This window comes from Centruroides sculpturatus, unplaced genomic scaffold (genome assembly GCF_000671375.1).
Source record: "Centruroides sculpturatus isolate CEXI.00-Female unplaced genomic scaffold, Cexi_2.0 scaffold1731, whole genome shotgun sequence".
Lineage (NCBI taxonomy): Eukaryota > Metazoa > Arthropoda > Arachnida > Scorpiones > Buthidae > Centruroides > Centruroides sculpturatus.
Genome location: NW_019385974.1, coordinates 5,512 through 23,213, shown reverse-complemented (window position 1 = coordinate 23,213; position 17,702 = coordinate 5,512). Strand labels below are relative to the sequence as shown.

Genomic DNA, 17,702 nt, shown 5'->3' with positions numbered 1-17,702 from the left:
TAAATTAGGAGTATATCTGTCATTTACAAAAATAAATCAGCCAGCTGAAGAAAGAAGTCTGCCAGTCAGAGAAATAATTTGTAATGCACCCTCTTACTAAGCAAAAAATTTTAACTTTTTAATGCATAAATTATATAAGTTATTATTTTTTAAAGCATGCACAAATTATTTATGATCATTAATTCCAAAAGAATGCATAAAAATTGGAATTATGTAAATATTGACTGCTATAACACTATAGAGTTTATAGTTGATATATACAAGTTTTTTGTGTTTTTTAAATTTTTATCAAACATATAATACGAACCAAAGACACTTGTATAAATTTCCTCTCTTAGAAAATAATCAATTACAAATTATTCTACATTTTACATAAACAATATCAAATTGTTTGCAGTGACACACACATCTATAATAACTAACCTATTTAACTATTTTCAAAAAATGTGCATAAAATTTAAGTTGGACAAATGAAAATGTAATGAACTGAACAAATTATTTGACAACCTACGTTTTCAATTCTGAGACATATCCTTAATTCAATCCAAATTTAACTAAGAATTTGTTTTTTCTTCTTTAAACTGGATTGCAGTTTATATTATATTTTCTCTGTTTCTTTATGTTATGAAGAGAATTAATTTGTCTACTTAAATTTATAATATCACTGTCAGATCATGTCAATAAAAAAAATATTAATGATTTTATTTTTGTATGCTTATTATTTAAAAATTAAAACGATTACCTCATAGAGTCAATCATGTATGGTTGTGCTAACTGAATAACTATTGCTCCACTTCCTAATTGGTGACACGTATAACCTGAATCCCAATCATAATTTTCAGTATCGCCATTAATAAGTGCATTCCTACTACGACTGACACCTTCAATGACGCAAGCACTGGATGTTATAGTAGCCACATTATGATTAGGAACTAGATAAAATATCAAAAATTTTAATCATTATAGCATAATTAATTTTAAAATATTACTTTCAATTAAATTAGTTTTATAAAAGTATGATTTCAACTAACCTATCAGACCTTTCTCCAGCCTGAAAAATTTGTTTGTGTACATGCATTCGAACGCCACAACGTGAAAAACCCTGTTAACTGTATTGTGAGTGCCAACAATTCGAATATATCTAAAATATAATTGAAACTTAATTAATATTTATTTATATACTAAATAAAATAATTTAATTAATAGAACAAATAAATTAAATCTATAACTGTTATACCATAGATTAAAACATAGTTTCAATTATAATTATTACATTAACAATCTGTTGTTTTATAGCATATGATGAAAACCACAACTGCCAAGACAACTTCTAGAATGATGAAAATTTCAAGAATATACATTATTTTGCATTTGAGGAAAGTCAAATTCAATAGAAAATTTTCATATGCTGAATATTTCAAAATTCTCACATTTCTAAATCCTAAGGACTGTTTCTTGCAATTGCAAAGAACTTGTTTTAAATGCAATTTAGTTTACGAAATCAAACTATATTTCTTCTTTTATACTAAGTTTGGTTCTAATCAGAATCAATTTAAATTATTTCAATGAATTTTGTATGCATATCATATTTCTAACAGAATGGTTGAAGTAAACTAGATTGAACCACTATTATTAAGATTAAAGATGATAGTGTCAAATGTTGACATTTCAGCAAATTTAATATTGTTTTTCTTGTTAGTAGTGTGATAAGAAAAATGATGAAATACATAACTAAAATTGCACTATTTTATCAATTTATATAAAATTATATAATAAAATATACTAGGACATTGCACAACTTTCTCGTATTGTGATAGAATTGAAGCAGACCAGGAAAGAAAGAAACAATTCCTGCACCTGTTAAGCATAGAAGAGATGATCTTTATATCTCACAGAGACAGAAAGGTGAACTTTGCACTTGCTGCCACAAAAGAGACAATCCTTGTATCTGTCGGCCACAGGAGTAACAATCCTCGTATCCGTCATCCATGGCAGACACAATCCTTGCACTGGCTGACACAGAAAAGCAATCCTCATTGATTGCTTTGTTCATTTTTGCACCTACTTTCTGTTAGGCACACAAAATGCTGTTTTTATTTTTGATCCCTAAGACCTAAATTTCATTAGGCATGACAATAGCATCAGAAAGCATGGTCTGTCAGTTTAACCTCTCTGTATATCGAAAACCCCTCAATCCCTATTTTTTACATTTAAATGGATCCTCATTACATTTTTGGATTCCTTATTGCAATTAATGAAAAATGGCAAAATTTTATCAAAATCAACCCATTAAATTTTAAGAACAAACTACAGTCTATAGCTAAGCCCATAGAAGACATGCTAGCGACAAATTCATGCGATTCGTGCAATATTACTTTGTTATGCACACTCCTGAAACAACCTTATATCTTGAAAATGAAGTCATAAACCCTCATTTTTTATTGCATATTTGGATTCCTCATTGCAATTAATGGAAAATGGAATATATATATATATATATACTTTTTAAACAGTAACTTCCAAACCTTCAAGAAATCAAAAATCTGAATTGAAATCTTTTTGGAAGAAAAGTACAGTCATCAGCAATGTAAGCATTATAAACCTGAATATATTAATATAATCATTTTCTATTTTAAACAACAATTGATCACTCAAATCTCAACAACTTACAAGTATTCTATTACTAATAATCATATTTAAATATCAAATTCATTCCACGTACTGTACAATTAAATCCTTGCTCTAATGTATCTCTTTCATAATATTTCAATTGCATTAAATTTTTTAATCTAATATACTTTACAACACTCATATTTCTGAAACTTTTTCAGTGTTTTTCTTATTTACAACATTACTGATATAAATTCATTGGATATATATAAAAATGTTCTACTGTTCTTAAATTTGTTACTTCTCTAAATATTAAGCATCATCAAATGAAACCTGTTCAGGTGAAGTTATGTGCACACTTGCTATCAGGTAAGGCAGTGATTCCCGAACTTACTCAAGCCACCACCCCCTTGATTGTACAAACTTATACCAACACCCCAACCATACCCCAATTCCCCCCAACTTATGTTGCCTTGCAAAGACTTAGAAATATTCTTAGAAAAGCTTTTCTATGACCTTCATACTTTGTGTCCTTACCATACATTGTTTTCAATATCTGGAAACTATTAAATGCAACATTTCTTACCATTGTCATTGAAAAATTGTCAGTGGCTTGAATCCTCCAGTGCCTCCCTGCCACTCCCTTGCTTCTTTTTACCCTACTACATTTACTACCCTAGGGGCAGTAGCACTCATTTTGGAAACCATTGATGTAAGAAAATCATATGGTCCCAAATGTTGGTATATGTTGGCTTTTAAATAGTGATGGCTAGCACTGAAAACCCACCCAAAGTAGAGCAATAAGAAGTAATTAAATTTTTAATGGCAGAAAGATGCCCTCCAGATAAAATCCACAAGAGAATCCATGTTGTTTATGGGAACAAATGTCATCTGTGACCACAAGGGACCTCTGTAGCTAGTGTTCAAAGAAGCAGATGCCACAATCATGCACAGCATTACCTGCAGATATTGAAGAACTTCCATCAAGCCATAAAAAATAAGAACTTGGATTGCCTCAGCTCCAGTGTTATTCTCTTCTCGTGATAATGGATTTTTACATGTCATTGTCACTGTTAAACAGACTCTTGCTGGAAAGAGGTGAGATGTTCCAGAAACTTTCCATGTAACTATCAATATTTCTTGTTCAGATCACTCCAGAAAACTCTCAGAAATTTTTCACAGAAAACAACAACATAAAGGCCACTGTTCATCAACAATTTAAGAAACAGGAACTCCTTCCTATGTGGTAACTTCCACAATGTCGGGAAGCCTGTTTGAAGGTAAGTAGCAACTTCTACACACATTAACTGATGTACTGCTGTCAACTTATTCTTCTATACTCTATATTCTTACCCTAATGGATTCTAATAAATGTACTTTTCATGGTATTTATAACTATTGAAAAAATTTCATTTGATCATGCCTAATAATAATTCTGCCTCATTCCATCTAATAACTTAAATCCCTATTACACAATTCCTAAGTTGGTCATCTTTCCTTCAAATCTTTTCATGCTCTAGAAATTCTCATTCAAATTTCTGTACACAGAACCAACATAATATTTTCTTTCACCATTACAGTCCTCTAATACTGTAAGCATACACTCCTGACAACTGAATTATGCTTTTCAACTTCTCGAAGAGGATTTGGAAGTTGTTGTTTAATTGCAGTATGAAGTAATTGTGTCCTTGTTTAGAAGAACATATACTCATATTTTTTCTTTATTTATTTTTCTAATCTAAACAAATAAACCTAGAAAATTCAAACACATTAGTTTAGATTCTGAGAATTCTCATATGATCTTTATATTGGAAATTTTATAAATTAATTATATTACTATAAAAATTACTACATATTCAATAATTCTATTATATAATATAATTATTTAATATCAATTAATTCTAATTTAATCCTAATAATATAAACTTTATTTAATATCTTTTTATCCATTTTATATGCTTAATCATTAAACATTTAAACTTTTTATTTTTTAAAAATATTTTAATTGCCTTTTTATAATTATTAAGTAATCAATTTAAAATCTCTAATTTAAAAAAATATGATGCAGAAATCAACATTAGCATATTATTTTTGTTTATTGTATATAAACTATTTTGTTTGTTTTAATACTTAACTAATTTAAATCTGGTCTCCATTCTCCTTCACAGTAGTTTCACTGCATTTATACAGTGATCTTACCACTTCTGCCAAGTCTCAAATGCTCCTTAAAAATCATTATTTCAAAAATTCCAAAGCACTTATTGTGATTCAGACTGGATTATCTCAACAGTTCCAAAACGTCACTTGTTGAGCTTCAATTTCATTCTGGAGAACAAAGAGAAGTCACAAGGGGCTAAAAATGGCAAGTAAGGAGGCTGAAGAGTACTATCATGTTGTTTTTTTTTTATTAAAAACATTTACATTCAGAAGGCTGTATGCGCAGGAGCATTGTCAGGATAAATGATCTGTTGTGCCACAGTTCTAGTCTTTTGTAACAAATGTCCTCACGTAATTACCTTAAAACATCCCAGTAAAAGTCTGAAGTCACTGTCTGACCAGGAGAAACAAATCTCCAGTATGCAATCCCCTAGACTAGATGCACACTAATGAAGTAAAAATGACTTTATACAAAACATTTTTCTAAAAGTAAAACAGTATAGTAAACATTGATTAGTCAAAACATTGTTAAGTAAAACGTTTTAACTTCAAGCAAATTCATTTTGTTTGATGGTGTACAAACAGTGATCAAGCAAAACATCTTTATATAAAAGTCTTGCTACACTCCCTTTTGCACACGTGCAGTGATTAACTATTTCAACATTGTATCTCACAGTACCATAATGTTATCAAATAAAGCAATTCTTATATGATAATGAATGCAGCTGTGCCAGGCAAAAGCATGTTTGGATGCACCCAATTAAATAAAAAATATTTGAAGAAAATACTCTTCAAAAATTTCTTAAATATGAACTAAGAAATGATGAAACCAATTTTTGAAAATTTACTTGATTAAGCTTTCATTGTTTTGATTACATTCTAAATGTTCTTAAAGATAAAATACATATATATGATACTAATCTAATAAACAGAATTATGCCAGAAGAAAGATTGCTTAATGTATTAAGATATACTTTTATTTTTTTTATATAAAATTTCTTCCAAAAGTTTGTCAATGACATCTTTGTTGCTGATGATCTTTCTTCATAAAATCATGTACAGGTTTTCTTCAATTAAAACAATTACCTTTTATACATCTATCCTCATATCAACTAAATGTGCAAATATGAGCTATATGTGAAAAGTGTCTAATCAACTACAAACACACATGCACAAGAAAATGCTCACCTGTTGAATGGAGACCAAATTTGCACATCGATCGACAGATTTAAGCATACTTACATTTGTACAATCGGGTCTAATGAGGGAGTGCTTCCCTCAGTTAAACGTCTTTGTATAAAGACATTTTGCTAGATACTAAGATATTTCAATGTACACAAATCAAACAAAAATGTATTTAGACAAAACATTTTGTCAGTAAGTGTTTAATTCTCATTTATCATGTTTTTGTATTTGTTTGATCAATGCGTGATGGAGTATATGTAAACCACTAAAAATAGTTTTAAGCATGTTTACTTGAAAACATTTTGTATAAACATATTTTTGTTGTTCAGTGTCCATCCAACCTTACTATTTAAAAAAACTAACATACTCTTGTCACACTTCAGACTGTTCTTGACTTCTTGGGTCTTGGAGATTACGATCTTGCTGTGGCTTAGTTTCCATAGGCCACCCAAAGCATTTCAAGAGTCTTTGTGCCAGATTTTCCAAATTTAAAATTAATGCAAAACTTTGTTCTTTGCTCAATTTTCAAGTTCATTCTCAAATTACAGAATGGCACCAACACAGCATTACAAAACTGCTTGAGCAAGCATTCCAGTATTAAAAACTCCACACCACTTGGAAGATAAATGCTCAAATGTTTGAAGTAGTGATCCTTGATGGCAAAAAGACTATACATTGCACTTTCACCAAACAGTGAAAACAGTCTGGTTTCTTTTTGGTTGCATCATATATTTTATTTATAATAGTTAAATACAAGTTAGTATAGTTAAAAACAGTGTAAGTTAATATACTGTTGAATTAAGTTTAGTAACAAAAATTATGGTTATCAGTATAAATATAAACACTTAATACATTTTCTGAATAAAGTAAAATTAATTGATCAAGCTTTGTAACTCTAAACCTTAAATTTCTATTAACACCATAAGATCTTATTAGATATCTTTTGATTTATTATCAACACTATTTGTGTACACAATGTATAAATTAACAACAACTTAATTCAAAAATATAGCAATACAATATAAGTTTGAATTAATTATATTATATGAAATATTTTTATTTGATAGCATAAAAATAAGTGTTCATAGTATATACAAGTATAAAATACTTATTCAAATAATAAAACAGTAAAATATTTAAATATTTATTTTATATATGCAAATATATCTTACATCAAACAAACAAAAAATCAATTAATATATGCCTTACTTAACAACACGTTCATCAAAATAAAGATTTTGCCATGAGTGACAAAGATATCGTGTGTGATCTACTACTCGTATCCAATCTTTCTGATCCATTGAAACTTCTATGTAGTATGCATATGATCTATGAAAACAGGATTTAAAATTAATAATTTTTAGTTACACATAATCATTACGTATAATAACAATTCAAATTTAACTAGTATATTTCATTAAGTTTCTTTGCTATAATCAATCCAGTGTGATAACTCAAAAATTACACATCCTAAAGTCATTGAACCAAAAAATGTTAGCCTTTGAGTGTGTCAGAAGACAGGGCTACCATTTTCATCATAGATTATGCTACAACCAGTGAAAATAGGATCATCTTCATTTTCTTAAATGGAAACTCCCATTTTTTTTTATTGCATATAATGATTCTAAATGAAAATGAACAAAATTTTATCTAAAACATTTTTTTGAACGATATCTGAAGTTAGGCATATTTTAAGTACAGTAGAACCTCGAAAACTCGGCTCTCGATAACCCGGCACTCCGGATAACTCGGCCACACCCTGGCAGGGCAAAAAAATCCTTAGTTAATTAATTTTCATTATAGACAGCTTTATAAAAGTATAAAAGCTCTCATAAAGCATTTTTCTGAGGTCTGTCTTATCAGGTAAATTACTGTACATAGTGTATTCATTAATTTTCATTTTCATGTAGTAAAGGCTCTATGCCTTCATAAAGGACGTACTTTTCCTTTGTTTAAGGGTATTTGGGCAGTTTATTCTCTGTTATATTCTCAAGCAAACAATACATACAAGTACAGTACAGTATTTTCTGAGGAAACACTCATACTTATTTTTTTTAACCCCATTCCCAATAACCCGGCATTTTCACAAACTCAGCCACCCTTCGGTCCACATTAGGCCGAGTTTATGAGGTTCTACTGTATACATAGTCATCACACCACACACATGTAAATCTACAGATATCTGTGAATATCACTGAAAAAAGGAATAAAAATACTTAAAAATCATTATTTAGTGAAATTAAGATCATTGTCATCTCTATCACAAGTTTGATGGCTTTAACATGCTAAGGCGCTAATTTTGTATCAGTTCATTATTTAAAGAAAAAGAATGATTCTACCAAATAATAATAGTTTCATAATACAGTAAGACCCCGCTTAACACGGGGGGATACGTTCCTAGACGATAAAGCACTAAACAAAAAACAGCATTAAATGAGGTCATTTTAACACAGAGTAAATAGGGAAAGAGGAACATGTGACCAAAAATAAACAGATTTTACTTTAATTTCAAGTTATTTTTATATTAATTTGCATAATAATATACAGTAGAGCCTCGATTATCCGACCCCCGATTAACTGACATCTCGGTTAACCGACCGTCCTAGTCGGCAAATTTCAAATGTCCGCTAGTGATGTGGCACTACAATATTTGGCAATGTCTTGGCTACTTTAATATTATTTTTACGTGTTTTAGCTGGCAACACTGGATCGACCATGAAAGGGAGCCAGTATTTAAACGAGGCTTAATTTTCTAATTTTTAACGATACAATAGCGACGATTATTATTTTAAAAAATTTTTGTTAGGCTTAACATCGATGAAAATTCAACGCGAAGTAGGTTAATAGCGATATACTAATATATTAATTACATGGGATATAATAATATACTACACTAATAATGGATTTTATCATATTTTTCGGTTATCCGACTTTTCAATTATCCGACCAACCCTAGTCCCCAATTGGGTCGGATAATCGAGGCTCTACTGTATGTTAAATAACACACAAACATATGCACACAGAAATGTAAAGTTCATTTTTTGTGATGGTCATGGCTCTTCTGAAATTCTTGTTTTTTTCAATAAAATTGTGTAGTTTCATTTGTCACTTTTTTCCATTGGTAGCAGGAGATTGCATTTAAAATGCCTTGTCTTGCTTTTGCACTCTCTTCAAAATCTGGATTATTCACTACAATTTGATCAACAATTTCGATTATCATTACCAAACTTTTACTAAGGAAATCTGTAAAGAAATTCTTTGGGTTCTTCGTTTTCAGAATCACTATTTTTCAGTTCTACATGAATTTCTTGTTCTGCCAGTTCTCAAAGGTCATCGTTGGTAAGGTTCTCATCAGAAACCTGCTGTAACTCCTCAATATCCTGCTCGCCTACATCTCCTAGTCCTGCTGTATCGATTAGGTTGACCAAATTGTCAACATAACAATACAGTGATAGGCTCTTTTCGTTGAGAATTCTTGGAAACCTTCAGCCATAACTTCTTCCACACTTTGTTCATGCACTTATCAGTTAATTCTTGCCAACCAAAGTCAATATTGCCTATGGCATCCATGATGTCATATTTTTTTTCTAAAATTGCATCAAACAAACATAGATTTAAGGAAAGTACAGTGCTATGACGAATTGCCACCTTCTGCTGATTGGTTCGTGTTTGGGAATAATTGTATTATATATGAATCAATAAGATGCTGCAATAATTTAAATCGGCGTAAATTTTGAGCTTTTTTTAGGCTTTGAGCAGACTACATTATATCGAATCAGCGTTAAGCAGGGTCTTACTGTAATTTTTTTAGCATTGTACTTCTTTTTTCAATAGACTTCATCGATATCTACAGACATTCATGCAGGCACTGTAGTAGTCAAATGCTCATAACTTCTGATAAGTGCATCTTTCAAAGAAAATGTTTTAGGTGAAAATCTGTCTATTTTTGATGTAATAAACAATAAAAATGTATGTTCACATTTAAGAAAAGAAGTTGACCCTGTTTTCATCAATTGTAGCACCATCTATGATAAAACCAATAGCCCTGTCTTATGGCTTCTTTAAAGTCTAACATTTTTGGCTAAATATTTTTTCTGTAGAATGCATATTTTCCAAGTAATTCCATTGGAATGCTTAAAATTCACCATCATATGTAATGATAAACTTCCAAAATTTTCATGATCAGAATGTTATTAGATATAAATTCCATAAAATACATAATTGTACAAAAATATGATAGCAACAACAGTATACATTAGCATTGCCATAAAATTTTGTGATGTTTCATTCATAGATATATTTTCCTGTAATTTTATAATACTGGTATTGGATTGAAATTATGTGAAAGATAATATTTAATGTCATTTATTCCATTTTGAAAGAGAAAGTACACACACACATTTTAAGTCAAATAATAGTATATAATTATATTATTTAATTATGGATTTTGTTTCTTTATTTCAAAAATCTCTAGTGATGAACCAAGAAATTTGAAAGTNGGGCTAAATTTGGAGAATCCGTGCTTCTCGCATGGACAACTGTATGTGGCCGGCTCACGCATCGGAAAACCTTCTGATTTATTCGCGTATGCATCAGACAGAAAAACAAAAAATATCGTGTATCCACAAGAACTTCAATAAATAAATAGAATTGAAACAACACTTGAAATGTTTTCCCGATGAAAATGAATAATAATAATAAGTTTAAATAAAAATGATAAAATGTAAATTGAATTTTATCATAACGAGTTTGCTTGAATTTCCTTTCTTCTAGATCACAGCAATGCGCAACGGGTAAGCTAGTATGTATATAAAATGTGAGAATCTGGAGACATTGAATGGGGTTATTTTATTGACAATTAAATTAAAATATTATTTTTGCGTTAAAATGATACATCTTTGTTATTTTGTGAGAAAAAGCAGAAAACGGAAATAAACTTTTCATTTCAACTCTCAACTTCCCATGGCAAGATGTTATCACATATTTTTGATGAGCATCTGTTAAGTCGAGTCATCATTGCATCATGTCACATGAGAATAACTTAAACATTGATTGGAGAGGATTATGAAATAAAAGGGGAAAAAAATGCATCTCAGAGCAGACTTCACAATCAGAGATAGATAGAAAAAGCCCTGTTCATCAACTCTCTCAGCTCCCAGCTCATTTCCCGTCTCTCCTGAAGGGTCTTCCTACCGATGTGCCGACCACGCCTTGACGATATCAAAAGACATTGATCAACTAGAGGTATTATGAACCGATTTATGTAAACTCTCTCTCTCGGTAATTAGAGGTATAAGTAGTTAGCTATTCGATTCCCTTCAATATTGTAGACGAAACACATTAATCCTACCTAGATGTATTCTATTGTAGTAGTCTATATGTAATCATCAAATTCTTGATAACATTAAACTTGTTGTTTTGTTTAATTGGTTTTGAATTGAATTCTTCCAAGGACAGACACCTACCGACTTATTCATGACCCCTCCACCACTCGATAAAACAAACAAAAGCCATCCACTGACCACGTGAGCAGGCCTCACAGGTCTGATGTCGACAAAGGGAGTTAACAGTATTAAACTGTAACCCCGGCTTCTCACAAAGATTTAAATATATATACTAATAAAAAATAGTTTTTAATCATTTTATAAGAGATGGAATCAACAATGATGTATCTGGAGGAGAGTTTGATCAACTTTACATTCCTCCATCAAATTTTGTGGGCAGCTCATGTTACATGCATGAGAAAATGTCATTGCATCTTGTGGAAAATACAAGATGCATTGACATATGCTCACACTTATGGTCAACCTGATCTATTTAATACATTTACATGCAATGCTAAATGGAAAGAAATTCAGGACGAGTTACTACCAGGACAAACATATAATCATAGGAACAAACATTGAAAGCTGTTGGCCTACAATTACAGAAAGAATGTTTTTCTCATGATCAACTGTATGTAAGATGCTACAGGGTAAAAACTGGTAACAATGTATACTCTCCATTCAGAAAAACATGCAATGTTGTATGTAAAGTATTATAAATTTTATTTTCAAATTCATCATTCTTTGATACATGTTTTGTTTATTTTTCACATCACAGATTTTTGTTACTTACTGAACAATTTCCTGAAAAAAATACTAATCTACACATTTCAAATCTAAACATTTTGTTTCCTGACCTTAAGCAAAAAGAATATCTGTTCAATTTGCACTCTTCACTGCTTAACAAAGTACTTTCACAGTAATTTATACCCAGGCAATGCCAGGCTTATCTGCTAGTATATATATGTAAACATAACATAAATAAATATCCTTTTCTTGTAATAAAATTGTTATCTATATATATAAATGATAATGTTTGTTTGTTTGTTCGCTATGCATGCATAGACTGTTAGACCCATTACTACAAAACTCAATAGTTACATTCACATACTTCTAACATAGATAATGTCATACATCCCATCCCAAAACATCAATTAAATTTCTATATATCAATTAATTTCTGTCTACATTTGATTTTCTGACTTAACTATCTATTGGAAAAAAATTTTTTAAATACACAAATATAAAAAATTTATACAAAAAGGATGCAACCAACATAGCAACATATCCCTGTTATTAGAGACAAAATATAAATGTTATTAGAGAAATAAAATGTTATTAGAGACAAAATATAAACAAATATTGTAAAATCATTTGATTTAGTCTCTAATTAAGCTCTAATTAGCTGTTATGTTATAAAAGAAAATATGTAAATAATCGCTTATTATATCCAATTGTTGTAATAATAGTTTTCCATAATCCATACTCCATTTTCCAAAAAAGATTATATTATATTAGAACTCATCAGAAAGAATTAAGATGTAATACATTTATACATTTAAGAGATGGAATCAACAATGATGTATCTGGAGGAGAGTTTGATCAACTTTACATTCCTCCATCAAATTTTGTGGGCAGCTCATGTTACATGCATGAGAAAATGTCATTGCATCTTGTGGAAAATACAAGATGCATTGACATATGCTCACACTTATGGTCAACCTGATCTATTTAATACATTTACATGCAATGCTAAATGGAAAGAAATTCAGGACGAGTTACTACCAGGACAAACATATAATCATAGGAACAAACATTGAAAGCTGTTGGCCTACAATTACAGAAAGAATGTTTTTCTCATGATCAACTGTATGTAAGATGCTACAGGGTAAAAACTGGTAACAATGTATACTCTCCATTCAGAAAAACATGCAATGTTGTATGTAAAGTATTATAAATTTTATTTTCAAATTCATCATTCTTTGATACATNAAAATTGTAAAGGATTAAAAAATGTATATAAAAATGGGGAATATCGCACTTCTGACAATCGCTGCAAGTGTGTGGGCTAAATTTGGAGAATCCGTGCTTCTCGCATGGACAACTGTATGTGGCCGGCTCACGCATCGGAAAACCTTCTGATTTATTCGCGTATGCATCAGACAGAAAAACAAAAAATATCGTGTATCCACAAGAACTTCAATAAATAAATAGAATTGAAACAACACTTGAAATGTTTTCCCGATGAAAATGAATAATAATAATAAGTTTAAATAAAAATGATAAAATGTAAATTGAATTTTATCATAACGAGTTTGCTTGAATTTCCTTTCTTCTAGATCACAGCAATGCGCAACGGGTAAGCTAGTATGTATATAAAATGTGAGAATCTGGAGACATTGAATGGGGTTATTTTATTGACAATTAAATTAAAATATTATTTTTGCGTTAAAATGATACATCTTTGTTATTTTGTGAGAAAAAGCAGAAAACGGAAATAAACTTTTCATTTCAACTCTCAACTTCCCATGGCAAGATGTTATCACATATTTTTGATGAGCATCTGTTAAGTCGAGTCATCATTGCATCATGTCACATGAGAATAACTTAAACATTGATTGGAGAGGATTATGAAATAAAAGGGGAAAAAAATGCATCTCAGAGCAGACTTCACAATCAGAGATAGATAGAAAAAGCCCTGTTCATCAACTCTCTCAGCTCCCAGCTCATTTCCCGTCTCTCCTGAAGGGTCTTCCTACCGATGTGCCGACCACGCCTTGACGATATCAAAAGACATTGATCAACTAGAGGTATTATGAACCGATTTATGTAAACTCTCTCTCTCGGTAATTAGAGGTATAAGTAGTTAGCTATTCGATTCCCTTCAATATTGTAGACGAAACACATTAATCCTACCTAGATGTATTCTATTGTAGTAGTCTATATGTAATCATCAAATTCTTGATAACATTAAACTTGTTGTTTTGTTTAATTGGTTTTGAATTGAATTCTTCCAAGGACAGACACCTACCGACTTATTCATGACCCCTCCACCACTCGATAAAACAAACAAAAGCCATCCACTGACCACGTGAGCAGGCCTCACAGGTCTGATGTCGACAAAGGGAGTTAACAGTATTAAACTGTAACCCCGGCTTCTCACAAAGATTTAAATATATATACTAATAAAAAATAGTTTTTAATCATTTTACAAATGTTGCTGACACTTCTGATCAATTTAGCTTTCATATTCAGTATTAATACTTACATATTAAAACAGATTTCTGATGTAACTATGATTAGGTCATTAAAAAAATTGTATAAATATAAGTAAACATATGTCTACTTCAATAAATTACTATTAGATTACATAAAACTATATGTGTATCATTTACCTCATAAATAATTAACTTAAAAATTATCTCAATGAAATTAATACTCAGATGTAATATGTTAATTTTTTTTTTATTAAATTACATTTAAACTGACTTTTATATATAAAAAATTTTTAAATATATATGTAATTATAATAATTAATAGTTGCATATAATTATCAATACAATTTAATATTTCCATATACAGGTATCCCTTGTACATGCTTTCGCTCTAATATGGTTTTGGAAATCCTCTGTACAAAATTTCACAATTTTTAAGTGTAAACTTCATTATTCTATATTTGTTTTTATTCAAATAAGCACATGTGCTGTCTCAAATTTGCCCACAGATTTTAGAATATTGAAATTTTCATATTATTTTATGCTTTCATCAAGTTTACTGTAATGAAAATTAATAGGACAAGGAAAAAAAAATTGCACTAACTTTCCTATTAACCAGGTATTGTCGTTGTTTTCACTTTAACTCTTGAGACTTTCACCGTTTTTTTATTTCTATAGATTACTCTTCATATTTAGTAATGTTTATTTATTTAAACATTTTTAGGTAAGTGTTATTAAACTTTTTTTAATTGTAGGTACGCAATCATTCATAAAATGACAAACAAAATATGGCGATATCTCAGTACTCAAACAATTCGTTATTTGAACAAAAATTCTGGAAAAAAATTGCTCAGTACTCAACCAAACAAACACAACCTGCTAGAACAAATTTTTGATTAACAACATATTTTTATTCCATAAAAATTGTTTATGATAAAAATAAAAAATATGAAAATGTTGCTGATACTTCTGATCAAGATCAAAAACAAAGCTGAGATGACAACGATACTTTGTAAAAAGAAAACACCCTTTGTTTAACTAAAATTAATATTAAAGCATGATACAGTACTTTTAATTGTGATTGTTAATTATTGATTGGAAATTATCAACTGATTTAATAAACATTTCTCTCAGTAATGAAAAAGAAATGTAGACTTTTGCTAACTTCTGAAACGTAACCTTATGTTTTGCATTAGTCCTTTGTTTCGTATAGCATGGATTCACATAACACAGCACTTTTTTGGAATGTAACTAGTGTTATATAAGGGATACCTATATAATACACATATACGTAGATCTACATTTACATAACTATATTACAAAAAAAAAATGATATCTTTATTATTATTTATGATTATACATTAATCAAATTACAAATTTTATAAATAAAATTTCAAATTAAACTTACTTAAATAGCCTCTATATTTCAGATCGGTATCACGGCTTTCAGTTCGAGATTTTATTGCATCGAGAATAATATCTGCTTTAACCAATCCAGTTGGACGCACAATATTCAAAAGATCTTGTAATGTCATTAAGGGTAACCTAACACAAGATAAAATTTCCTGTGGTTCTATTCCAGAGTTATGTTGTGTCCAATTATAGACAGCTCGAAAAATATCGACTTCTGGTGCACAAAATGAATCCCTACTTATCATTTCTTTTACTGCAGCCTAAAAATATATCATTGAAAAAACAAAATATTAGGTGTTCAAAATTCTCATTTGCAATTTAATGTACAAACAAAATTCTTATATATTTTTTAATTATTGAAAAGCAGTAAGAATAAAAGTGATTCTAAAATATTTCACAATTAATTTATTTAATTTTTAATGGCATAAAAAAATTTAAATGTTTAGAATGTTTTCTTATATTAAAAATATTTCATAAGGCTAGATTTAAAAAAAAACATTTATAATTATGAAACTTTCAATGAAATGTATTACTTTGTTCCCTATTCTGACAGTCAGTATTACATTGAAAAGAAATACCATAATATATTAACATTAATTATATTTTTTAATCAATCAAGTATTTAATACAGGGTGGGGCAAATAAAAGTGGCCCGGACGAGTGGATACGATTAGCTTTGATCCGCCTTCAGCAACTTGCTGACCAGGGCTCAAAGGTGCCAAGAGATGAATGGTGGTCACTTTCAACATCTGCTATAGTCAGGTTAGTACTGTATTTCCTTTCCTCTGCTGTGTTTCTTTGTACCTGGAACTCGGTTCTCCGGGCCACTTTTATTTGCCCCACCCTGTAATTTAACTGAAAATTAATAATGTTCTTGTTTAAAGTACAGTAGAGCGTCGTTTATCAAAATCAATTGGGGACTGGAGTGATTCGGATAACTTATTTTTCGGATAACGAATCATGTACGAAAAAATATATTAATTTATCCCATGTTGAAATTTCTCTCTGTTTCATGTCGCTTCACGTTGAATTTTCGTCGATGTTAAGCCTAACGAAGACTATTGTATCGTTAAAAATTATTTTTTTATTTTGTACAAACAAAATAAATTTATTGAAAAATATAAAAACAATAAAAAATTATACTTCAGATGTTAATTTAGTATCAAAAACGTAAAATATTTGAGTAGCCCGAGAAATAGCCGAAGATTGCAGTGCCACAGCACTAGCAAAAATTTAAATTTGCCGACTGGAATGCTTTCGGATAACGGACGTTTCGGATAACCAGCTTTCGAATAAACGACGCTCTACTGTATTTATTATGTTGGCTAGTCAGAAAAACCCGCCAGCAATCAAATAATAAAAAAATGTTTGGGGGAAAAAGCAAATTTGAATGGCAGTTACAGTATCTAGGTCACAAATGCAGTCTAGAAGCCACCACTCTCACTCACCATCACATTACATGATGTTTATTTTTACTCATATGTGATTCCCATGTGATTTCATAGGAAGTTTCTAATTAGTTTATTTGATAGATGAACATTAATAATTTTATATAAATTAAAATTCTGGAGAATTTATGAAAATTCCGCAAGAAAGCTCCATTCAAATTAAATAGTTTGATTTGTGCTGAGTGATTGAGAAAAGAAAATGACTTCGAGTAAATGTGATTTTTAGTAATTCTAGTTTGAGTTAACCAAGTTTCACTGTTTTATGAAATTTTTATATAATAGCATTTTGTAAATGCCAACATTATTATAAAGCTAAAAACTTACTTCTTAGTGAAACGTTATGTAAACCT

At 29.9% G+C, this 17,702-nt stretch overlaps 1 protein-coding gene across 1 annotated transcript in view; it reads right to left on the bottom strand.

Annotated features, from left to right (window-relative positions):
- Positions 1-17,702, bottom strand: part of LOC111612886 (BTB/POZ domain-containing protein 9-like) — a gene marked incomplete at its 5' end in the record, with an annotated part of 29,058 nt that overhangs the window by 7,874 nt on the left and 3,482 nt on the right. Inside the window, 5 exons of the mRNA XM_023354168.1 lie at positions 743-932; positions 1,032-1,141; positions 7,162-7,281; positions 15,799-15,802; positions 15,900-16,164. Of these exons, the coding sequence (XP_023209936.1) occupies positions 743-932; positions 1,032-1,141; positions 7,162-7,281; positions 15,799-15,802; positions 15,900-16,164 (689 nt within the window). The remainder of the gene's footprint in view (positions 1-742; positions 933-1,031; positions 1,142-7,161; positions 7,282-15,798; positions 15,803-15,899; positions 16,165-17,702) is intronic.